The sequence below is a fragment of the Pteropus medius genome, unplaced genomic scaffold, assembly GCF_902729225.1.
Source record: "Pteropus medius unplaced genomic scaffold, Ma_sr-lr_union100, whole genome shotgun sequence".
In the NCBI taxonomy this organism is placed as follows: Eukaryota; Metazoa; Chordata; class Mammalia; order Chiroptera; family Pteropodidae; genus Pteropus; species Pteropus medius.
In genome coordinates this window covers 42,780,328-42,806,458 of record NW_024340849.1, presented here as the reverse complement: position 1 = coordinate 42,806,458, position 26,131 = coordinate 42,780,328, and the positions used below count along the sequence as shown (strand labels likewise).

At 35.6% G+C, this 26,131-nt stretch overlaps 1 protein-coding gene across 15 annotated transcripts in view; it reads left to right on the top strand.

The window, feature by feature from the left end:
- Positions 1–26,131, top strand: part of DLGAP1 (DLG associated protein 1) — a 790,600-nt gene that overhangs the window by 727,579 nt on the left and 36,890 nt on the right. For 12 of the 15 annotated variants that reach the window (XM_039845385.1, XM_039845394.1, XM_039845404.1 and 9 more), the window contains 2 exons: positions 2,569–2,942; positions 6,978–7,069. In XM_039845385.1, the coding sequence (XP_039701319.1) occupies positions 2,569–2,942; positions 6,978–7,069 (466 nt within the window). The remainder of the gene's footprint in view (positions 1–2,568; positions 2,943–6,977; positions 7,070–26,131) is intronic. The other 3 variants (XM_039845427.1, XM_039845364.1, XM_039845371.1) reach the window with 1 other exon arrangement.

Below are 26,131 nucleotides of genomic sequence, written 5' to 3'. Positions count from 1 at the left end.
CTGATTTAACCCTTGTGAATTTCTATCATTGCTTCTGCCATCTGAAAGTCTCTGTCGATCAAAGTACCCAGAGTTATCCCTATAGATATCAAAGAAGAGCTGACAGCCATTGGATGGTACTAAATTGTGTTTGGCCCCAGAGAGTGTCCCCAAGCCCTGCCATTCATTACATGGAAATAATGTGAACATCCACCCCCTTATCACACTTATCACATCTTGGCAGAATTTTTACTGTAAATCGCAGCAAATGAAATGATACTCTATTTGGCTGCAGCATTGTCTAGTTTTGACTATCCACACTGAAAGAGGAAACTGGGGGTAGCTAACCACAAGCAGTAAATCACTCAAATGATCAGACATTTGATGTTGGAATGTGGCATTTAGTTTCTTTGGAATACGAATGGGCCGAATGTCCTGAGAATCCGTTCTGAACAAAATAGTAAGTTCACATTGTAAAGACTTGTCTTAGGAAAAGTAATAAAATGATCTAGTCTCATTCAATTTGAATAGACAGATTCTATCCTAATTATGGTCACTCCCCCTCCTACACACTCTGGTCTTCAGAGGCATAACTGAGCCTGAGCATTACCCCCAGCAGGGCTATTCTGTTCAGACCTTCCCAAGAAGCAGAAGGTAGCTCCGCAGTGTTTACAGTGCATAAAATTGTAAATACAGCAATGCATGCTTTGCATTAATTACTTGGCCATAAGCTTCACTGTGGCCTGTGAGAGAACCGGAGACCAGACTGGTTCTGCTCCCGGCTCTGCACCGTGTGGGTGCATCACTCACTGGCCGCGTTACCGCTCAGGGCTGTTTATTGCTGAGCTCTGTTTACATGTAAAGATGTAAGTTTTATGCGATACTCTTAGATGGAAAGTTTTCCTGAAGTGAGCTTCCACCCAGTCATCTATCCCAGGTAACTTGAGAGGTGACTACATATGTATTATTCACATTACCTTCCTCCACCTCCCCAAGAACACATATGATATTGTAATGTGATGTCTGTGTGTTGTTTTTCCTTCACCGCTCAGGCAATCCCTGGGAAGTAGCGAAACATTTCTGTCCCTGTCTCTTTTACAGTTAAGGAAATTACTCTGAATCACAGGGCAGCGGAACATCAGGACAGCATAATAGGATCTTTCTGTTTATTGTGCATTATTAGATACTTCCTTTGAATGGCCTCAGGAAACGTCCTAAATATTGAGGCTAGTATTTCATTCTGCAAGATGGCCCACGTGGCATCTGGACCCAAGAGGAAGGAGCTGGGATTGTGTGGTCAGGACCAGCTGATTCAGTGTAACAGCAGTGATGCCAGCTGACGGCGTGGGGATGGTAGGGGGTGGGGAGAAAGTGATGGAGACACAATAGTTTGATCCATGTTTTAAAGGGACTAAATGAAAATCTTTAGAAAGCTGGTTAAGGAATTGTCCTTTACTGGCAGGGAGTTCCCATTTGGAAACAGTAATTCATTTCGATCTGTATTTTCCTACATCGTGCTCACAAATGGAAAGCTAAAATCCAGTGTGTAAAGCTTTTTCAGGACCCTCAGGGTTATAATCAGATGGTTGGAGAGAGGGCCTAAAAGCTGCTTCGTCTGGAGCCTCAAGGGGGATCTTAACTGACTGCACAGGCCCAAGAAAGATGCCTCACTGCACAGATTCATTCAGGCCCTCACGTTGATCAAGTCTCCCTGAAGGGACAGTATGTTAGGGAATAAGCTCAAACCGACTGCATACACACAGAGACTGATTTATAAACTAGTATGTGCGTTTATTTTATGATAAGAGACTTCAGTACAGCATCTTCCCTCTCGGTAGGTAATTCTGTTCAGGAACAACACCAAAAAATTCAGAACAAAAGTTTATGTAGTGAGAACCTATCAAGAAAGGAGGCAGGGAAGAAAGAAAGAAAAAAGAAAGGAAAAAGAGGAAGAAAGGAAGAGAGTGAGGCAGAGGAGGTAGGAAGGAAGGGGGAAAGAGAGTAACGGGGTGCTGATAAAATCAAACTGCAGGAAGCTATGACATCATGCTGTGCATCCCATCCCCCACTCCCTACCTCTTACTGTTACTAGGATTATACATGCTCATAACCTTTTTGCTTTCCTACTCCTTTTTCCAATATTTATAATCAACCACCAGAATTTTCTCTAATGAGTTACTTTGTTTAACATTAGCTATGTTTTATATTTTCCTGAGAAGGCGGAGACCACCCTGGCCTTACCCACATGTATATATTATCTCTCAGGGTGCACTGTTGCCTGGAAAGATTTCTACAGATGGCTGTTCATGTCTATTTTATGTCGATTCACATTAATTTCCATTTCAGAAACTTCCGTCTCAGAGGTTGGTGTCTTCCAGTCTTTTTTTTCTCTCAATTTTGTAAGGGTGTCACCTTATGGATCTGCTAAGGGCCTAAGCAGGGCTCTCACTTAGTTTGTCAATGGACTTGTGTTATGTTAAATGTCTTAGCGTGTTTCATGTGCCCTAATTTCCAATGGATGTCAGTTACAATATCAGAAATTAAAACCCATGCAGAAATCACAGTGTCTTTGTTTTCACTGTCTTCCAGTGTCATCTTGCATTACAACATATAAGAAGACACCACCTCCAGTCCCACCCAGAACTACCACGAAACCTTTCATTTCTATCACAGCCCAGAGTAGCACAGAGTCTGCCCAGGATGCCTACATGGACGGACAGGGCCAGCGAGGAGATATTATCAGCCAGTCTGGACTAAGCAACTCCACGGAGAGCCTGGACAGTATGAAGGCTCTGACAGCCGCCATCGAAGCTGCAAATGCCCAGATCCACGGCCCTGCAAGCCAACACATGGGCAACAACCCTGCCACCGTGACCACCACGACGACCATAGCCACCATCACTACAGAGGACAGAAAGAAGGATCACTTTAAGAAAAATCGATGCCTGTCTATCGGGATACAGGTAACAACCTCTTTTTCTATCCTTTGAAATAGAACTATAAAATGTAACATTTTTCTTTCCTCAGAAGATTTGCTATCTTGCCATTTTGGATGATAGAGGTATGACTAGCACGAGCTTTTCGAATTATTGGCTCTGGACTCCCTACATTATTAAATATGATGAAAAAATATGAAGCCATTTTGTCTAGAGAGATTATTAGCAGCTATTGTTTTTGTTCTCTAACCTGAATGTGTGACTCGAAATGTAGGGATATTAAATAGTCAAACACAAAGTTCTCTCAATTCCTAAAGCACATCTTGATTCTCAACAAAGGAGTGGACATCTAAGAATAACATGGGTTATTGGGTTGTGTCACAGTATGTTCAACACTCTTGAGTAACCAAATGAGAACAAAAATGTGAATCACTCCTCATAGATGTAGGAGGGAGGGAGAGCAAGACCAAAGAGCCTGATGGTGTGGAAAGCAGTAACTCAGAGCATAGCATCATGAGGATAGAATGCACAGCAGTTTCAGCATAATTGTTGGCTATTTAATCACGTGTCTCATAAAAATGGTACATAATTCAGCAGGTTTCTCAATGTTTTCTGCTACTCAAAGATAAGATCAAACTGATTCTTATTTTCACATCTGTTCAGCTTGGCTTACCCTGCTAGAAATTTCCTTCTATCAATGGAGAAGAGTCATCCTTTTCCCCCCATTTTTGTTGTGCAGTACCATTCTGCAGGTGCCCTTTGAATAATAACTTCCTGACGTGTTGTCCAATAAATCTATCCACACTAAACCAACACTAAGGCATATCTAAAAGGCAAGTATGGGGTACATTTTCACAACAATGATGTATTTTCACAATCCATTCTGCAAATCCACTTTTAAAGGGTAATTAAACTTTCTCTAGTAGTGATGAGTCAAATGCTTTTTATAACCTGCAGGTTACCATAACACAAGTTGTCAGGTTTCCTAAAAGAACTTGTAGCCTTGGTGCTGGGGACTAGATGACACAGAAGAAGGCATGGGCCCAAAGCCAGCCTCCACCCCTCTGCCCTCCACATCTTCCTAGAAGCTAATTCCACTCCCACAGCCCAAAGGATTTGGAGGAGTGGGTAAGAGCTGATGTTGGTCCTCTGTGTGGTCCTAGGCAAATTATTTAATCTTCCAGAGTTTATTTTCTCCTCTATCCTTTTTTGAGGATTATTTTGAGGACTGAGTTTATTAACTCCAGCTTTCTATGGGGGTATAGAGTTTCAATTTAGGAAGATGAAAAAATTCTGGAGATGGATCGTTGTGATGGTAGCGCAACAATGTGAATGTACATAATGTCACATTTTTAAATGGTTAAAATGGAAATTTTGTTATGTATATTTTACCACAATAAAAAATCTACTTTATAATACAAAGAGAAAAACCTCAAAATGTAAGTTAATAAATAGTAAATAAATGTGTATGAAGCTTCACATTACGTCAGCTTCATAGCTGTTCAATCTAGTATTCATAAAAATTTCCTTATACAGAAAAATAATCTATAGATTTACATAGTGGTTCAGAGCATGGACAGCAAAGCCAAATCACCTGTGTTAAAATTCTGGCTCTCCTATTTACTATGTGACTTCCAGCAAGTTTTCAACCTCTCTAAGCTTCAGTTTCCTCATCCTCTGTAATATCATATATAAAATAGGGATAATTATACCACTAACCTCATAGACTGTTGAAAAGATTAAATGACCTAAACATTTAGAACAGTGTTTGGCACATGCTAAGAACTAGATGTGTAACTAAAAATATATTTCTTTTTCCCAAGGGAAATGCAAAATTGCTTTTATTTACAGATATCATACATTTCCACCTAGAAAATCTAATAGAAACCACTGAAAAACTATTAGAATTCAGTAAAGTAAAAGAATACTATATAAATACAGAGAAATCAATAACCTTTCGGTGTATTATTAATTAACAGAAAATGTAATAGGGCAAAAAACCCATTCGCAATAGTAACAAAAACTATAAAACGATAATATTAAGCTTCACGAAGAATAGATATAATACCTATCTAAAAACAAGTTTATTTAGAAGAAGTTAATACTTCAAAATAATCTAGAGATTTGGAGTTTTTTTAAATTACATTTTAAAAAAAGAATTACAGAAGGAAACTTGTCATAGAACATATCAAGATTTATTATGAAATTATATTAGGAAAAAAGAGAGAGACGCAATAAGACCAGTATATCAATAAACCAAAAACAAGCACATTTATACAGGAATGGTACAAGATAAAGTTGGCATCTCAAATCAAAAAGATTAATTAGTTAATAAAAGGAGCCAGATCAATTGATGATCCATGTAGAAGAAAAAATAAAATAAAAAGTTACAGCTCTACTTTATATCTTACACAAAAGTATTTCAGGATAGTGGTTTTAAGAATTAAACATGAGAAAAAAACAATGATCAATAAGATAAATACCAGAGAACTTTAAAAAATATACTCAGAATAAAGAAAGTCTTTCTCAATCATAAAAGCTAGATTTGACTACACATTAATTTAAAATTATCTACAATGAACGACAAAATTTAAAAGACAAATGATAAACTGGGAGAAAATATTTACCATATATCTAACCGAGAAAGGGTTATTACAGGTCATAAGATATAAAGAGATCCAATAAATAACAAAATAAAACACAACTCAACAGATAAAAACACAAAAAACTAACAAAAGATCTGAATAGGCAATTTATAGATAGAAGTACAAGAGGTCAATAAATATTTTTCACCTGTGATATTAGCAAAAATTTTAAAGTTTGCCTGTATTTAGAATTGGTGAGGGTGTAGGGAAATGGACACTCTCATACACACTGGTTATGCTTTGAAGAACAATTTGGCAATATTCCTTACAGCTGAACATGCTCAGTACCTTCCATCTAATATTTCTATGTCTAAGAATTTTTCTCAATCAACATTTGCACAATTGTTCTAAAGATACATATGAAATATTAATTGTACTACTATATGTAATAGCAACAAAAATTGCCCTGATGCCTATATAGCTTATATAGTCATTAAAAGAAATATTTATGTAGCCAAGAAAAAAAAAATGGATTGAGTTAGAACTATATTTAGTCATGTGGTAAAATGTCCAAAAGATAGTAGTGTTAATGAATAAAGCAAATTGTAGATAAATATATACAGTATAATCTCATCTGTATAAATTTAGTACTAATAATTATTTTTATGTGTAATATATTATACATATTAAAAGATGATCAAATATGCATCAAAGGATCGACAGTGATTCTTGGGGGACTTTACCTTTCTACATTATCTATTCCTGTATTTTAATTTTATATAACTTATGTTGAATTGCTTTTATATTAAAAAAAATTATTAAATACCTAGGTAAAAAAGAAGAATAAACCTATTTGCTTTGAATAGTCACAAAATTTATTTCAAATTTGGTTTAGGCCTAATCTATCACATAGACTCTCAGTCATATAGGGACACATTTTCTATATAAGCTATAATATATACATAGCTATTTATAAACTATGAAGTAATATTCAAAGCCAATTCCTTAGTTTAAAGAGAAAAAAATGAAGATACTCTGAAGTTTATCTTAGTAAGGTAAATACCTAAATCTCCCAATATCGGTAATTCTAACTATAATAAATTTCTTCCTTCTTTTGTATTTTGTTATCTACAAGTTCAAAACTTCCAAGAACATATTTCCATGTAGTGCTTCCTTCTAATATAGAACTCACAGGTAAGTACATACTCACAAATCTGTGGAGGAATCATAGACACTTATTAGGCACCTTTTAACCAAAATTGCATTTTATTAAGATCAGCAGAGTCAAAGTGCATGTTATAATAATATAGTGATGGCTCTCATCAAATACACAAATATTGAAGAAAAAAGTTACAAATCATAAAACATTCCAGTAGTACTCAGTAGTACTACAGATGTTTCTAATGAAATGTGACATTTGTTTTTCAAGTGAAATGACTAAGATGGAGCACCTCTATTTATTTGACTATTCCTTTAGGTGGATGATGCTGAAGAACCTGACAAAACAGGGGAAAATAAAGCGCCCAGTAAGTTCCAGTCCGTAGGAGTGCAAGTAGAAGAAGAGAAGTGGTGAGTTCACATGCATTCATTCATCTTCTTTCATCCTGATATTGGCAAGTATGGCACGAGTATTTTTCCCCATGATAAATCCATGAGATTCAATAATATTTTCCATTAACTGTTGGGAGCATTTAGAGGGTAAGCTTGAGACAATATTAGCTGATTCCCTCCTCTACTTTAATACTAGAGACCACCCTATTTAAGTTTTAGCTAAAATAATGGAGTAAGCACATCACCTTTACATACATGTGTGTAGTACTGTTCTGTTGCAAAACTATTCTTCAAAAAATCTTCCTATTTCGTACTCTAGACTTTTTAAGAGAAGAAGAATTATTTCTATTTGTTTTCCTAACACTTAATAGTATCTGGTGTTTAGTATGCCCTCAGTGAATGATGAAGAATGAATGAATGAATGAATGAATGAATGAAGAGAAAATAGTTTCCCTATCATTGTCCTGAATCATCAGTTCCTTTAGATTGCTCTTTAAAATAAGCTTACTCTAGAATCATAGTATCTAGCAGTGGGAAATTTAGAGGTTCAGATCATAGAATCCAGGAGCTGGAAGGGATTTCCAAGGTCAGTACATTTATTTTATGAGAACTTGATCCAGAGATGTATGTGAGTTTCTCAAACAAACTGTGAGGTCTACGATGTGTGGAACTATGTTTTATCGATACTAGTATCCCCAATTCCAGAACTGTGCTTTGCACATACTAAGTGTACAATAAATGGTGAATGAAGTAAAAATTACAGTTATGATAGGAGAAAAAGCTCTATATTATAAATCAGGACATCATCTCAACTCAGCCACTTTATCTGTGTTAATTAGGAAGAAACAGTGGGATGTCATCCATCCATTCAATAAATATTTATAGAATATCTCCTGTCTGCAAGTTTACCTGTAACATAAACTGAAAATCTGAAAATAAGTTATGCATCAGTTCTTGAAAAAGGAGGATCCTATTTAGAGCCTCCTTGTATTAACACTGCTCTTGCATCTAAGATATATATATATATATACATATATATATATGTATATATATGTATATATATCCATAGTTTATATAATTATACAAAGCTGGAAGCCCAGAAAATTCATACAACCCTCTTGAAACAATGACAAAAATTAGCAATAATTATACATCTATCTGTACCCATAGACCCAGTGAAATCACTCAATGGAAGAAAACAATGGTCAAATGTGAAGCAATAAGAGAATTCTTTTGTAAATTACAGCACACCATTACTAAACACAATTACTGAATAGTATACAGCTATTAAATGTAATTTATAAAGAAGATATGGAAACATGAGGAAATTCCCATGATACGATGTTTATTGAAAAAGCTGAACACAAAATACCCATGTGTGATATTCATGAAGAATATAATCTGTAAAAATAGTAGATTTAAGAGTGTTTTTTTCCTCTTACTCTAAAATGTTTACTTACTGTGTTTACTTCAAGTTTTCATTACATTTATTTTCAAGCCACCCTTCTGGCACATGTTCCTTTAATCGTTTTAGAATTTTTTTTGAAAATGTAAACTTAAGAGACGTGAAAGATCTCATGGAAAGAAAACGTATTCCTTCTTTCTCCACTAGCCTGACTTATTTTCCTCAGTGGTGTAGAGACTAAAAGCATAGACTCTTGAACCAGAACACATAGATTCAAATCCTGGCTCTGCCGCATGGTAGCTGCAGGCCTTGATCAAATTACTAAATATCTTTGTGCCTTGGTTTCCTTATATGTGAAAAGGAGATAAGTTTCTGGTCCAGTATATAAGGAGCTTAGTAGTCACCACTCTGTCCTAACAAGTAAAAAGCTGAACAGATGAAAAATCAAGAGCTCTTCTTAAATCAGGCAGAGAAGCGAGGTCACAGAGCAAACCACTTCTCCTAAAATTGGAGAGACAGACAGATACAGAGAATCACAACTTTCTGGAGCAGAACCCACAAGCATAACTGTCTGTGGGAACCATCCTCAGGGTGAGAAAACCTAAACTGTAATTGACAAACTGCTGGAGGCTCAGTGTGGACAAGTCTGAGAATCAAAAACTTCCAGGGGACTTAGTTATATGGGGATCTCTATATTTTTGTGAGTTTTACCTCCAAAGCTCTCCCAGTACCTAATGGTGAATATCAGAGAAAAATTCCTCCATGCTTCCAGCAGAGAGAGGGAAAAAGGAACCATTAGATTGGTTCTCAGGAGAAACTATTTTACCAGAGCCTAACTTGCTGGGGTTTTATCCTACCCAGGAGAAAGGAAATACTCAACCTCAGTGCCCTCCAGCCATTCTATCCCACATAAGGGGAGGAAAAACTGAGAAGCACTGTTGAAGTTCACAGTCCAGGGGCACAGGCTCACCAAAACACTGAGAGACCTAATCAATGAGAGTGCTTCCCCTCCCCCCTCGCCTCACAGCCACATTACTAAAGGCCTGCTCACCAGTTTCCTTATCCCAGGACATCATGTCTACTTTTCAACAATAACTTATAAGGTTTACTAAAAGGTAAAAAACACAGTTCGAAGTGACTGAACAAGCATGAGAACCAGAGTCATATATGACAGGAATTATTGGAATTATCAGACCAGGATTTTTTTTTAAATTAAGGTAAAAATGCTAAGGGCTTTAATGGAAAAAGCATACAGCATGCAAGAACAGATGGATAATGTAATCAAAGAGATGTAAATTCTAAGAAAGAATAGAAGAGAAACACTAGGGATAAAAAACACTGTAAGAGAAATGAAGAATATCTTTGACGGGCTCATTGGTAGGCTAGACATGGCTTAGGAAAGAATCTCTGAGCTTGAGATTATAATAGAAACTTCCAAAATTGAAAAACAAAGAGAAAACAACTGAAAAAAATAGAACAGAATCTCTGAAAACTGTAGAGAAATTATAAAAGTTCTAACATGCATAATGAGAATACTATAAGGAAAAGAAAGGAACAAAAGCAATATCTGAAGCAGTAGTTACTGAGAATTTCCCTAAATTAATATCAGACGCCAAACCACAGATCCAGGAAGCTCAGAGAAGACCAAGCAGGATAAATACACTATACCTAGATATATTATATTCAAAGTAAGTCAAAAGGAAAAAGTCCTGAAAGAAGAGAGAAAAATTACCTTTCCTACAGAGGAGCAAAGATAAGAATTACATGCTACTTTTCCTAAGAAATCATGCCAAGTAAGAAGAGAGTGGAGTAAAATATTTACTATTTGAGAATAAAACAAATGTCAATCTAGAATTCTGCACTCTGAAATTATCTTTTGAAAATGAAGAAGAAATAATGGCTTCCTCAACAAATTGAGGAAATTTGTTGCAAGTAGACCTACCTTGCAAAAAAGGTTAAAAGAAGTTTTTCAGAAAGAAGAAAGATGGTATAGGTCAGAAACTCAGATCTACATGAAGAAAGGAGTATCAGATAAGGAAAAAGTGAAGGTAGAATAAAAACTTTTATTTTTCTTATTCTTAATAGATCTAACAGATAGCAGTTTGTTCAAAATAAGAGTAGTAACAATATATTTGAATACATTTTATATAAGTGAAATTAATAATAGCAATAATACAATGACGAGGAGGGAGGAATTGGGAATATTAAATTATGATAAAGTACTTGTACTACTGAAGTGGTATAGTGTTATTTGAAAGTGGACTTGGATTGGTTATAAAATGTACAGTGCAAACTCTAGGGCAATCACTAAAAAAAAAAATTAAAAGGGAGGTATAACTGATACACTAAGAAAAGAGAGGAAATGTGTGGAAGACGAAAATAGGAACAAAAACTAGGGTAACAAATAAAAACAGTAACAAATATGATAGATATTAATCTAACTATATCAATAATCACTTTAAACATTAATGTTCTAAATATACCAATTAGAAGACAGAGATTGTCAGAATGGATTAAAAACAATACCCAATTATATGTTATCTACAGAAATTCCACTTCAAATATAAAGACACATACAGATTAAAAGTAAAGGGGTAGAAAAAGATATACCATACCAACACTAATCAAAAGAAAGCAGGAGTAGCTATAGCGATTACAGAGAGAGCAGATTTCAGAACAAGGAAAGTTATCAGGGATAAAGGGGAGCATTACATAATGATAAAGGAGTCAATTTTTCTGGAAGACATAACAATCTCTAATGTTTATAAACGTAACAAGAGTGTGAAAATACATGACACAAAAACTGATGGAACCACAAGGAGAAATAGATGAGTCCACTATTATTGTTGGAGACTTCAACATCCCTTTATGAGAAATGGACAGATCCAGAAGGCAAAAATTAGTAAGGACATAGTTTAACTCAATAGCACCATCAACTGAATATAATTGATACCTATAGATTACTCCGTCCAACAGCAGCAGATTACATATTCTTCCTAGACCACATTCTGGGTCATAAACTTTTATAAAATAATTTTAAAGAATAAAAATAATAAAATGTCATCTCTCTGACCACAATGGAATTAAACTAGAAATCAATAAGACAAAGATAGCTAGAAATTCCCTGACTACTTTGAAATTAAACAACATACCTCCAAATAACACGTCAAAGAAGAAATCTCAATTGAAATTTTAAAATATTTTCAAACTAATTGAAAATGAAAATACAACTTATCAAAATTTGTGGGATGTAGCAAGAATAGTACTTAGCAGGAAATTTAGAACATTGAATGAAGCATACTTAATGGTGAGAAACTTGAAACTTTCCTGCTAGGGTCAGGAACAAGGCAAGGATGTTCCCTCTCACCATTGCTTTTCAATATTGTATTGGAAGTCCTAGTTAATGCAATAAGACAGGAAAAGGAAATAATAGGTGTAAATTGGAAAGGAAGAAATAAAATTACTTGTTCTCAGATGATATGATCATCTATGTAGAAAATCTGAAAGAATTGACAAATGAACTGGAACTAATGAGTAATTATAGCAAAGTTGCAGGATACAAAGTTAATATGCAAAAGTCAGTCACTTTCTTATATACTAGAAATAAGCAAGTGGAATTTGAGATTAAAAATACATTACTATTTATATTATTAATACCCCCAAAAATGAAGTACTTGAGTATAACTTTAATGAAATATATATAATAGCTATAGAAAGAAAACTATAAAACTCTGATGAAAGATATAAAAGAAGAACTAAATACATGGAGAGATATTACATTTTTATGAGTAGGAACACTCAATGTTGTCAAGATGCCAGGTCTTCTCAAGTTGCTCTATAGATTCAATGCAATCCCAATAAAAATCCTGGCAAGTTATGTTGTAGGTGTTAACAGACTGATTCTAGAATTTATATGGATAGTCAAAAGACAATGAAGCTAACACAATAATGAAGGAGAAGAAAAAGTCAGACTGACACTTTCAACTTCAAAACTTACTATAAAGCTTCAGTAATCAAGACAGCATGGTATTGGTGAAAGAACAGACAAATGGATCAATGAAGTAGAATAGAGAACCCAGAAATAGAGCCCCATAATTTAGTCAGCTGATCTTTGACAAAGGAACAAAGGTAATACAATGGGAAAAAAGATTTTTTTCAACAAATGGTGTTGGAAAACTGGACATCCACATGAAAAAGGAGAAAAAAAGAATCCTTACACAGACCTTAAACCCTTCACAAAATGGATTACAGATCTAAATGTGAAACACAGAACTATAAAACTAGAAGATAAATAGAAAATCTAAATAACCTTGGGTACCTCGATAATTTTAGATGCAATATAAAGGCATAATCCACGAAAGAAATAATGGATAAGGTGGACTTCATTAAAATTGAAAATGTCCCTGCAAAAAACAACGTCAAGAGAATAAGAAGACAAACCACACACTGGGAGAAAATATTTGCAAAAGACACATCTAATAAAGGACTGTTACCAAGAACTCCTAAAACTCAATAATAAGAAAATTAACAACCTGATTAAAAAATAGGCAAAAGACCTTAACAACACTTCACCAAATAAGATATATGGATGGCAATGAAGCATATGAAAAGATGCTCCACATCATGTTATTAGGGATTGAAAATTAAAACAACAATGGGATACTACCATCGACTTAATTGAATATCAAAGTCTAAAACACTGACAGCACTAAATGCTGGTGAGAACATGGAGCAACATTAACTCTCATTCATTGTTGGTGGAAATGCAAAATGGTACAGTCACTTTCAAAGACAGTTGTGTGGTTTCTTAAAAACTAAAAATATTCTTACCATGTGATCCGACAATCACACTCCTTGGTATTTGCTCAAAGGAATTGAAAATTTAATGTTCATACAAAAACCTGCACACAGATCTTTATAACGGCTTTAGTCATAATTGCCAAAACTCAGAAGCAACCAAAATGTCTATCATAAGTGAATGTATAAATAAACTATGGTACATCCAGACAATGGAATATTATTCAGCATTAAAAAGGAAATAAGCTATTAAGCCATGAAAAGACATGGAGGGAAATTAAACGTGCAATTACTAAGTGAAAGAAGGCAATCTGAAAAAGGTGCACACTATAAGAATCCAACTGTATGACATTCTGGAAAAGGAAAAACTATGGAAACAGTAAAAAAAAAAGTTCTCAAGGATTAGGGGAAGGGGGAATAAATAGGCACAGAGCACAGAGGATTTTTAGGACAGGGAAACTATTCTGTATGGAACCGCAGTGGTGCATATATGTCATTATACGACTGTCAAAATCTGTAGAATATTCCATGGTGTTGCCAACAAGGTTCTTGTCTTATTCCACGAGAAAGAATTCAAAGGCAAGACCAACAGCAAGCCAGAAAGCACAAGTGAAAGTATACACTCAAGGCGGCGGCTGGGATGAGGTGGGGGTAGTGGAGAACCAGAGTTCAAGCTTAGAGGAGAAGAGACGAGGAGAAGAGACAGAGACCCACCAAGATGGCTGGTTAAGAACTTTTCATTCTCCCTGGAGGCAGAGCCTGGGAAAACATGGTGCTTATGTAGCCTCGTTGTCTCCTCTCAGTAGGCGAGGAGTTTGGTTTTCCACTTTTCCTTCCTCATATGGTGTTTCCGAATTGTCATGGCAGCAGGTGCATGATGGGAGCTGCAGTATTTACAATGAGGATGAGATTATAATGATATTATAATTAGCCAAAGGTCATGCCTTAGCTGGAAAAAAAAAAACGGTTTTGACTTATCCCTTGCTGCCGGGGCTAAAACAGGGGGAGATCTAAAGAAAGGAAAACTATCCGGAGCCATATCCAAGAGGGGTAGGGAGCATTCCTGTGCTGCTAATTCTGCCTCATAAATCCTCCTTGCAAGGTTTTCGGACCCATAATCATATAGGTGTTGAAAGACTGGATGTCAGGCTTCTGTAGCTACTTCCTACTGTGGCAGGGCATAGTCCCTACCTAAGCTGGGACCAAAAATCTCTGCCTTCCTGATCTAGCAGATCAAGATTTTCCTCCAGTATGGTCTCTGTTGAAGGAATTGGTTTAAATCTCTGCAACAGCAGCATCTTTACATGGAACCCTATAATCTGGAAGAGACAAGTTTAACAAGAAGGTGAAAGAGGCATGGGCCAAAGAGTAGTAGAACTAAAGTTATTAGGGATCCTCATAGGGAAAAGAACCAAGTAATAGAAAGAAGAGTGTTCTTTACAGCCTGCCAAACAGAATCAGCCATCGAGTTTCCTTTAGCAAACTCATGTAGCCATTTGGTCTGGTTATAGATTTCTTTAACGTTTTCCTCTACCTGGCCAGTGGTATTAATGTAGGTGCAAGTCTTGTTAATAACTGCACATACACGTCCTGTTCTGCTAATAAATAGTCAAGAGCCAGTCAATTATCAAGTACTACATTTGCCAGTGAATCAAGTGAATGTTTTTAAGTTTTAGAGGGCATTTCCAGTGCTTTGTGCTATGGTGGCCAGACTTTGAGTTAGGTTTTTTAAGGTGGCTTCATGGTAGGCAAATCCTCCCCATGGGGCTGCTAAACCTATGGCATCCCCAATGCCAGCTAATATGAGGCCTATGGATCGCTTGGAGCGGGAAGGGTAATGTTATGGATGGTTACGCGGGCCTAGAAGATGCCTTGTGGGCCTAGAAGTCCCAGGCTGCATTGGCTCTTGAACTGAGAATTGTCAATGCAAGAGTAAGCTAGTGCTGCATGAGGTTGAGGATATTGTCCTTGAGGTTGTTTCTTAGAGGGTAGTAAGTTTGTGAGAGGTCCCCAGAGGAAAAAATATATCGGTGGAGCTCATGCTTTCCATAGGGAAGAATGGAACCAGTGAGTTAGGGTTGGACCCCAAAAGGGAGTGGTCTGACATCAAGGGGACAAGGGGTCTCCCCGAAGTTCTGCATCTCTAGACCTAATGACCTTTCTTTCTGCCCTGGGGAGGTAGTAAAGTTGCCAGACTTCCTTTTGGGAGGTTGTCCAGTAGGTACACTGGTTTTGAGGGGCTCTGGTCTTGGACTCCATGGAGACTCAATGACTTGCCGGGCATACACGGGTTATGTTAGGAAAAATCTTTGGAAGGTATTAAATGTGATGGGGTAGAGGAAGGACTTAGAGAGGATGCGAACGATATTCTCCCACCCCTTGCACTCGTGATGCATTCTTGAGCTGGAATTGACAAGGAAGAACAGTTAAGGACTCTTATCCCAGTCTTACTAGATCGGTTATAGACTAGGGTTAGAGTAAGATAGTTTAGGTTGATGTGTGGGGGCCTGAGGATGATTGTCAGGGTGTGGGGCCTAGAGTAGACCTTTGGAGAGCCATTATAAGATGTGAGAGTGAGGTTAAGATCGACAGGCTGAAATTCAGGATGCGTATGACTATAGTGGGGTTGTTTGTGACATATCCAGCAGTTAGAGAGACTTTTCCTTTGCTATTACAGTAGAAAAGCTTACAAAAGCTTTGGATACCCATTCTTCTCAGAGGGGCTGAGTATAAATTAGAATCAAGAGAAGTAGAATCATATAGATAGAGTTATGTGGTCATGAACCCAGTCCAGAAAGGAGGCTAAGACCCACGAGGAAGAAAAAGCCAAATATAGTAAATATTATGGAGGATGTAGTTTAGAGTTCAGAGTCTGACTGAAATCAGGCAATTACTGAGAATAGTGCTGAGGAGGGGAGGAGGGTACAGGCGAGAAGAAGGATAAGGACTAAAATAAACCCCAACGGGAATAGAAAGAATAGGACCTCGATAGCCCTTTGGTTAGTCATCTGCTTATCCTGTAGAGGGCTCCCCCTGCTTCTGCTTTTTGAAGGATAGTCTTAGGTATGGGGTTCACAGGTATAACTGTCTCCCTGGTGTTCCCGTAAGAGCTCAGGGGAGAAAGGTTTTATTCTCAATAAATGCACCCAGGACTGTATACCTTGTAGCTTGATTACAGTGGGTGTAGTGAGGAGAACCTGATAATGATCCTTTCCACTTTGGTGTTAATTGATCCTTTGGAGAGCATTCCTTCCAGATTTTAAGAAGGATCCAGTCTCCAGGGGATATGGTTCTAGGATGTTTAGAGGTGTCCAGGGCGGGGAGGATTAGGTCTCCACATTCCTGGAGGGCCTGCTGGGCTTTTCTCAGGTCGATCATATATTTGGTGGATCCTGGACCTCCGAGTCAGGCTGTAAGTCGGAAGATAGGCAAGGCCTCCTTCCCAAAAGGACTTAACTCTGAACTAGATTTAAGAGCTCCTCTGTACTGTAGGAGAACTTTGGGGAAAAGCCGGAGCCATGTCTCAGAGGTTTCCTGGCATAATTTGCCCAGGATCTTCTTTAAAGTATAGTTGGCCCTTTCTACCTACCAGAAGATCGTAGAGGCATGCAGGTGAGAGTTGATGTCTAAGGCCTGAGATAGCCGTTGTGTGACTTTAGCCACAAAGGAAGGGCCGTTGTCACTCAGAAGGCTCTGAGGCAGTCCAAACCTTGAGGAGAACTTTAGTCACTTTTTCAGTCCAGGTAAGGAAGGTTTCTATCCACCGAGTAAGGGTGTTGATAAATACTAACAGGTATCAGTAACCCTGAAAAGAAGGCATTTGAGTGAATTCTAATTGCCAGTCTTCTCCTGGGAAGGTGCCTCTCCTCCGTATTGGATGTAATTGTGGAGGGGGCTTTGTCTTTTCACCGGGTTTTCTGACAGAGCAAAGGGTGCAAGCCTGGGTGACCTCATTAATGGTCTTAGATAGACCCTTCCCATGAAATAGTTTAGTTAATAGGGACTGAATGGCATCACATCACAGATGGAAAGAATCATGGAAGGACTTTAAAACTTTCCATTGATCCTTTGCAGGAAGCAACAACTTTTGATCTTTTGTCCACCAATTTCCATTGTTTAAAGTGAAGCCTTGTTCTCCTGCCCAGGAATTTTCATCAGGGATGTCTCTGAGCCTGTTAAGCAAGGGAAGAGCCTATGGGATTAAGGCCATCATGGGAATACTTGAGTTAGCAGCCTTTTATGCTGCCTTATCGGCAAGAGAACTTCCCCTAGAAATGCCCATGACATCCATTTGGTGTCCTGTGCAATGGAGTACTGCTACCTCTCGAGGGAGGTTTACAACTTCTAGCAGCCTGAGGATTTCAGGACCATGCTTAATGGGGGGATTTCATGCAGTCAAAAGACCCAGATCTTTCCATAAAGCAGCATGGGCACATAGAACAAGGAAAGCATACTTAGAATCAGTATATATGTTAAGTCTTGAGTCTTTGCCTAATTTGAGTGCACAAGTTAAAGCTGTAAATTTAGCCTTCTGTACAAACGTGCCAGGTAGGAGAGGACTGGCTTCTGCAGTCTGCTAAAGACTGACTATAACAACACCAAGAGTGAACGCTAATGTAAACTATGAACTATGGATAGTAATGACGTGTCAAGATAGGTCCATCGGTTGTAGCAAATGTAGCACTCTGGTAGGGTATGTTGATAATGGGGCAGGAGGCTGAGGGTATATGGAAATTGCTGTACTCCCTCCCTGCTGTCAACCTAAAACTGCCGCAAAAAGTAAAGTTTATTAATTTAAAAAAGCAGGAGAGCGTATAATAATGTTAACACCAGAATTTTGTCCTAGGGTTGTGTTGTTTCATATACGCAAAACTTTAGAAAAATAGCTGACACATAAGAAGCACTGTATGTGTCCTATTTTGTTAGGTACCCAAATAGAATCTCTCTAAAGATTGAAATCTCAAGAAAGTGGTCACACCATCTTTGCTTTAAAAATAAGAGAAAATTGCCTCAATTTTTAAATTTACTTCAAACTTTTCCCCTACCGTCAATTATTCTATCTTATTAAATTAACACCCTGACACTTGCCCAGCATTATTTGGCCATACTTAGTAGCAACCCAAAAACTTCAGATGAGCCACTTTTATAATGTTATTAAAAAATTGAACATTTAATAAATTATCGAAGTTTACAGGATGGTCAGTTCCTCAGTAAACTGAGTAATTTATTTAAAATTCATCCTCCCAAAGGGGTGGCAGACCCAGCTTTGGTACTTAACTTTTCAAAATATACCCTTCTTCAAAGGTCATTTTATAGTTAACCCCTGCAAAGTAAATAAGTATTTTAATTGATGTTAATGATTGTTTTCAATCTCTCCAAAAGAAATCCATTGTCAAATAGGCAGGGATTTCTTATATCTTGTCTCTAATTATAATTCTTTTTATAATTTTGCTGGTAGTAATTCATTTAGATAGGATCTTAAAAAGCAAAATTGGGCAGATGAAATTACCTAATGACAGCTAGGGGATTTTTTTTGTTTTAATTATCTAATGATAAAGCTGAGACTGTTGTTTTCACATTGAATAGCCAATACAATTCATCTCTTCCTTTCCCAAACAAACTGATCCTCAACAGCAGCCTAACAAAAAGTGAGAGAACGAAAGAAAATAAAGCCAGAGAAAGAAAGAGATAGTACAAAAAGAGGAAGATTAGAAGATTTTGTAAGAAGCCAGGAGACTCATTATCACCTTTTGAATTCACCACAATTTAGGGACCGAAACTAACATAACAAAGTCCACCTGGCTGATTTGTCTGTTAAAGGTAGACTTGTCAATATAGGGTGCTTCAGTGTTCCAAATCAAAATAAAAGTTGATAACTCATGAGTAAAAAGTAAAATGCACTAATCTGCTTCAGGAGGAATCAAAATGAGCATTACAAATCCTGGTATATTTGCTGGCATCCATGACATCCTCAAAACGCCGTTGATAGCAAATGTGCCACGTCCATTCTCCAGGGCTGCCTCATGGTGGGGACCGTGCACAGAGGAATGCTGTCTAAAGGTCACTAGTTTAAATGCCATGGCAACACCAAGCCAGGGACAATGAATACATGTGGTTTTGAAATAAGACTGCTTATCTTAAGCCCATGAAGAAACTCCTCTTCTCCATCAAACATTAGCTATCTTTCCTCAATTCTTGTTTCACAGATTAGCTAGTGTCACTATTTGACAGGATCTACAGGGCATATATTTGCTGATATGCAGGACTGATCCCTAAGCAAAGCAGGCAAATCTTGCCAACCCCTCCCCCAAGAATACTCACCTCCACCACGGTTCTCTATCCCAGTGCTTCCAAGCGGCTTGTCTCCATTCTCTATTGTCCTATTGACTGCTCCCCAGGAATTTGCTTGGGGTCTTCTTGTCTTTCAAGCTGATGATTAGCAAATCTAGTAAACCAATTCTTTGTATTTACTAAGGTGAGAAAGCTAAAAGCCTCCCAGGGATCTCCCTTTTTCTTCTAAGTAACAATTGTATTTCAACAGTGCTTTAAACTAGACTTTCCAACATTAGCTCATTAGTGACTTTAAGACTTTATCAATGGACACAAAGAAGAAGAAGATTATTATTTTCATTATAAAAATAGTATGCAAATTTACTTGGAGGAAAACATCGCAGCATATTAACAATTTATAACTGATGGGCTTTGGAACAACTGAAAAAACATTACATGTGTATATGTATATATCTTAAATCATCTGTATTTTCGATAATAATTGTATTATTGAATAATCTAATAAAAAAGTAAGATAGTATTTATGTATTATAAAAATTTATAAATTACAGAAATAAAATAAAATCCCTCATAATCCCATCCATTAACTATAAATATAGGGATATATTTTTACCCATACTTTTTCCATGAACATTTTAAAAATTATTAAACTCATCCTATGTATAAAATTTAGTAATATTTTAAAAATCAGCTAACATAACAAAAGCTTTCGCATTAAAATGTCATAACATGGTGACAGAAGGAAATTTAACTGGGTGGTAAACACAAAGCTATATATATGTGACGTATTATTGAAACCGATTTGATTTTATTAACCAATGTCACCCTAATAATTTTAATATAAATAAATAAATAAATAAATAAATAAATAAATAAATAAATAAATGAAAATTCATGACAAATGTTTCTTTTAATGGCTACATAATATTTAAAAATGTGGATGGACCATAATTCACTTCCCCTTTCTTCTGCTGTTGAATATCTACATTATTTCTAGATTTTGATTAAAGATGTTGAAAAGAATACACACACCTGTCTTTGAGACCTTCTGAAACTACAGGATAGTAAAGTCTTTGTTGTCTGTTTTGGCAAAAACTGCCAAGGATGAAGAGAACAAGAGAAGGAAAAAACACACACACAGAGCGAATTTTGAAGGCTGGAAGGCAGATAGACAAGTGATAACTGACTTAGCTGACCAGAGAAAGCTAAAGTCAATAATGCATAAATCCATCAATTTGATTAATAATTTGATTTAAATTTCAGAACACACACAAAGCATAGCAATTGACCAAATTGGGTACTCTGAAAGTAAAATTAAGGTAGAGCTAAAAATCCTTAAATCTGCAGAGCCCATGACAGGCCTTCCTCACTCTGGCAGAAGACTGGAAGTTTCTCATCTTCAGAGGCTAAAACAGAAGGCTCTTCAGAGGGTCTGGAGGACAGCAGCACCATTGAAGGAAGGGTTACTGCACTGAAAATAGGAAGATAAGTGAAAATTTACAAACAGAATGTTGAGGCACCTGCCCTAAGCCTTGCTCACTCAGTTCCCAGAACCCCAGCAGACAGGCATATTCCCTCTAGGCCAGAGTATGGGAGAGTCTATTATAGTCACCTGACCATCCTGAGCCCAAAGTCCCAAAACACATTTTACCTTGTAAAATCCCAGCCAGATTACCATACAGGAAGGATTAGAGTGGATGAGCCCCTCTCCAAAGCACAGACTTCTGACTGGTTTTTAGTCATGATCATAATAAAGTAGTTAAAAAATTAAATTCTGAATATTGATCAAAATTTACAGTGTAACTCTCAGGAGAATGAAAACACAGGGACAGACCAGAAGAGTGTGTGCTTGTGTGTGTGTGTGTGTGTGTGTGTGTGTGTGTGTGTGTGTGTGTGTGTGTGTGTATAAGAGAGCAAGTAGAAGCAGGAACAGAAGCGAAAATTTGGGGAGAAGGGATGATGATGAGGTAAAAGAAATCTAAATCTTCATCTTTTCTAAGGACAAAAACAAATACCAAAAAATAGCTATTTCTGTTTTATCGAAATAATGTTTTAAAGAGGCTCCCTTTGGAACAGAAAATTTTTACAAAAATGGCCCTGGAATTTTTATTTTTTATAGCCAGCCTTGTAGAACTATTCGATATTTTAGAACTATGTGCATGTACAACTTTGATAAAAATTTTAAAATGGACTGATAAAATAGCAATATATAATATTGTGATAAATACCTTTGTACAATAAGCATTTTCACTATTTCAGATTATTTCATTTCCTGAAATGGAATTACTGGATCTAAGAAATCATACTTTTTTTTAATGTTCTTGATATCCATTTGTAAATTGCTCCTGAAAAAATCTGTACAGTTTAAACTCAGAGGGAGATACTTGAGGGCACAAATACCTATTCCCCTTAAATCTCATCATATACTTTTTTTGTTTTGACAGTTTTATTGAAGTTAATTGACGTATAGTAAACTGGACATATGTAAAGTGTATGTTTACGATATGTAATTTGATAAGTTTTGACATATATTTGTCTAATATATATGTACAAGAAATTAAACTATTACCACCATTAAAATAGAGAACCCCCTTTTCCTCCTGCACATTTATAATCAGTCCTTCCTTTCCACCCACACATTTCCTTCCCAACTCATTCCCCCATTTGCTTTCTGTCTCTTGTTTTCATTTTCTAGAATTTTATTTAAATAGAATCATGCAATACACAGAGAGTCCATGATTTAAATGGTTTGACTTAGGATTTTTTGACTTTACAATGGCACAAAAGCAATATGCATGCAAGTAGAAATCATAATTAAAATTTTGAATTTTGATTTTCTCCTACTAGTGATATGCAGTATAATACTCTCTCCTAATGCTGGGCAGGGGCAGCCAACTGCAGCTCTCAGTCAACCACTCAGTCATGAGGGTAAACAACTGATACTCTACAGTGTACTCTGTTGCCAGTGTTTTTTGGATATTATGTTTTGTTGTTTTCGCATCTCATAGTGTTTACAAAATGCCCTTCTGTGTCTCCTGCTTCTTGTGAGAAGAGGAAGGCAATTACTCTTGAGATGAATTTTTGATTTATGATATTTTCAGTTAATGATGGGTTTATCAGGATGTAACCACATCATAAGTTGAGATTCAGTCAGTACAATTACTTTGAGATTCATTTATGTTCAGCATGTGTTAATATTACCTTTTATTGCAGACTAGTAAGTGTTCAAATGTATGGATATACCAAATTTGTTTAGTCATTGACCTGTTGATAAACAATTAGGCCATTCCAATTTGGAGCTATTACAAATAAAGCTGCTATGAACATTTGTGTACAAGTCTAACATATGCTTTTATTTCTCTTAGGTAAAAACCTAGGAGTGAAATCGTTGGGTCTTTTAAGATGTAAATGTTTAATGTTTTAAGGAACAACCAAAGAGTTTTTCAAAGTGGTTGTACATTTTACGTTCCTATTGTGTGAAAGTTCCAGTCGTTCTATATTACTCCTACTATGTGAGAGTTCCAGTTGCTCCACATTATTTTCGATATTTAGTATGGTTGGTCTTTTTAGTTTTAGAAATACTAACAGATATGTGGTATTATCTCAGTGTGGTTTTAATTTATATTTCCCTAATGCATAATGATATTAAACATCTTTTCATGAGTTTACTTGCCATCTATGTATCTTCTTTAGTAAAGTGTCTATTCAAATCTTTTTAAATTGAGTTGTTTTTATATTACTATTAAGTTTGTGAGCATTCTTTATATTCTGAATATAAGTCCTTTATCAGATATGTAATTTGCAAATATTTTCTCTCTATGTGTGGCTTGTCTTTTTACTCCCTAGAATTGAAGAGCAGAAATTCATAATTTTAATAAAGTATCATATTTATTTTATGGATTGTGCTTTTGGTATAATGTCTAAGAAATGTTTGGCCAATTCAAGGTCATAAAGATTTTTCATTTTCTTCTTGAATTTTTATAGTTTCAGATTTTATAGTCTATGACCCATTTCAAGTTAATTTTTATACATAGTGCTAGGTAAGGATCAAAGCTTCATTTTTGCATATGAAGACCCTTTGTACCTTTTTTCAAATATGTATATATATATTTTTTTTTATATGGATCGATTTTTGCATTCTCTGCACTGTTCTATTGGTCTAATTATCTATCTTCATGCCAATATCACACTGTCTTGACTATCGTAGCTTTATAATACCTTGAAATTAAGTAGTCATTTTTTTCAACTTCCTTCTTTTTCAAAGCTTTTTCTTTTTTAAATTGTTCTAGGTCCTTTGCCTTTCCATATGAATTTTAGAAACATTTTGTTAATTTCTATGAAAGACCTACTGGATTTTAATTGAGATTGCATTTAACCTATACATCAGCGTCAGGAGATTTGATATCTCAACTCCATTTACTTAGATCTTCCTTAAATTCTTTCAGCAATATTATATAATTTACAGTGTAAAGGTCTTACACATATTTTGTCAGCTTTATTCATAGATATTTCACATTTTTCTGCTGCTGTAATTTTTAATTTCCAATTGTCCATTGTTAGGCTATAAAATAATATTGATTTTTGTATATTGTTCTTCTATCTTGTAATGTTGCTAAACTCACTTATTAGTTTTAGTAGCTTTTTTGTAGATTCTATAGGATTTTCTATATAGACTATCACGCTATTTACAAATAAAGAGAAATTTATTTCTTCTTTCCACCTGGATGCATTCTTTCTCTTGTTTTATTACTCTGGCTAAAACTTCCAGTACAATGTTGAATGGAAGTCATGAGTATTAACATTCTTGCCTTGTTCCTGCTTGTGAGTACAAATATTCAGTCTTTCACCACAAGTATTAAGTGAGCTTTAGGTGTTTTGTAGCTGCCATTTATCTAGTTGAGGAAGTTCCTTTCTATTCCTAGTTTGTTGAGAATTATGATTAGGAATTGATGTTGAATTTTGTCAAATGCTTTTTTTACATCTATTAAGGAGTCATGGGGTCTTCATTTTAGACTGTTGATGATGGATTGCATTGACTGACTTTTTAAAATTATGGTAAACTACATATAACATAAAATTTATCATTTTAAGTGTGCAATTCATTAGCATTAAGTACATTCACAATATTGTGCAACCATCGCCACTATCTAGTTCTAAAATATTTTCATCACTCTAAACAGAAATGTCATACACATCATGAAGTCACTTCCCTATCACTCTTACTCCCAGGCCTTAGAGACCACTAATCTGTTTTCTCTCTTTATTGAATTGCTTATTTTGCATATTTCTCGTAAATGAAATCATACAATATGTGACATTTTGTGTCTGGCTTCTTTCACATAACCATGTTTTTGAGGTTCATCTATGTTGTAGCATGTATCATCAGTGTTTGCATGTTGTGTGAAGTAAGAATCCAACTTCATTCTTTTGCATGAGAGTATCCAGTTGTCTTTCGTTGACTAATTTTTTAATATTAACCTAACCTTGTATTCCTGAGATAAGCCAAATTTTGTCAAATTTTTTATGTTATTAGATTTTATTTGCTAATATTTGATTAATATTTTATATATACTTTTATGAAAGATATTATTCTCTACTTTTCTTGGAATATCTTTGTTGTCTTTGAAATTAAAGTAATGCTATCCTCATAGAAAGAGTTAGGAGGTTTTTTTCCTCTTCAATTTTTTGGAAGAATTTGTTTAGAATTGGTATAACTTTTCATTAAATAGTTAAATTAACCAGTAAAACTGTTGGGATCTGGAGTTTATTTTGTGGGAAAGTTTTACACTACAAGTTCAATTTCTGTAATGGATACAACACTATTCAGGTCATTGATTTTTTATTGCTTGAGTCTTGGTAGTTTGTGTTGTTCAAGGAATTTGTCTATTTCATCTAAGTTATCCAATTTATTGGTATAAAGTTGTTCATAAGATTTCTTTAATATCATTTTAATATCTACAGAATTTCTAGTGATGTCACTTCTCTCATTTCTGATATTGGTAATATGTGTCTTCTCTTTTTTTCCTCATCAGTCTGGCTAGAAGATTGTTAATTTTATCAATCTCTTATAAACTTTGATTTTATTGATATTTCTCTATTGTTTTTCTGTATTCTATTTCACTGACTTTGCTCTTATCTTTTTCAATTCCTTTATTCTGTTTACCATAGGTTGCATTTGCTCTTCTATTTTTAGTTTTTTGAGGTGGCAGTTTGAGACTTTTTTTTTTTTGTACTATTGGTGTCTAGTGCTATAAACCTCCCTCTAAGTACTGCTTTAAGTACATCCCACGAATTCTGATTATTGTGTTTTCATTTTCATTCAGTTCAAAACACTTAGAATTTCTTTTGATTTTTTTAACCAATAGGTTATCTAGCTCCCATATATTTTGAGATTTGTTCAAAATCTTTTAACTTTATTTCTATTTAACTTCACTGCGGTCAGACAACATACTTTATGTCTTGAATCCTTTGAAATTCATTGAGATTTGTTTTATGGCCCAAAATATTATCTATTTTGCTAAATATTGTGTGCACTTGAAAAAATATGTATTCTGCTATTTTTAAGTGAAGTATTCTATAAACGCCAA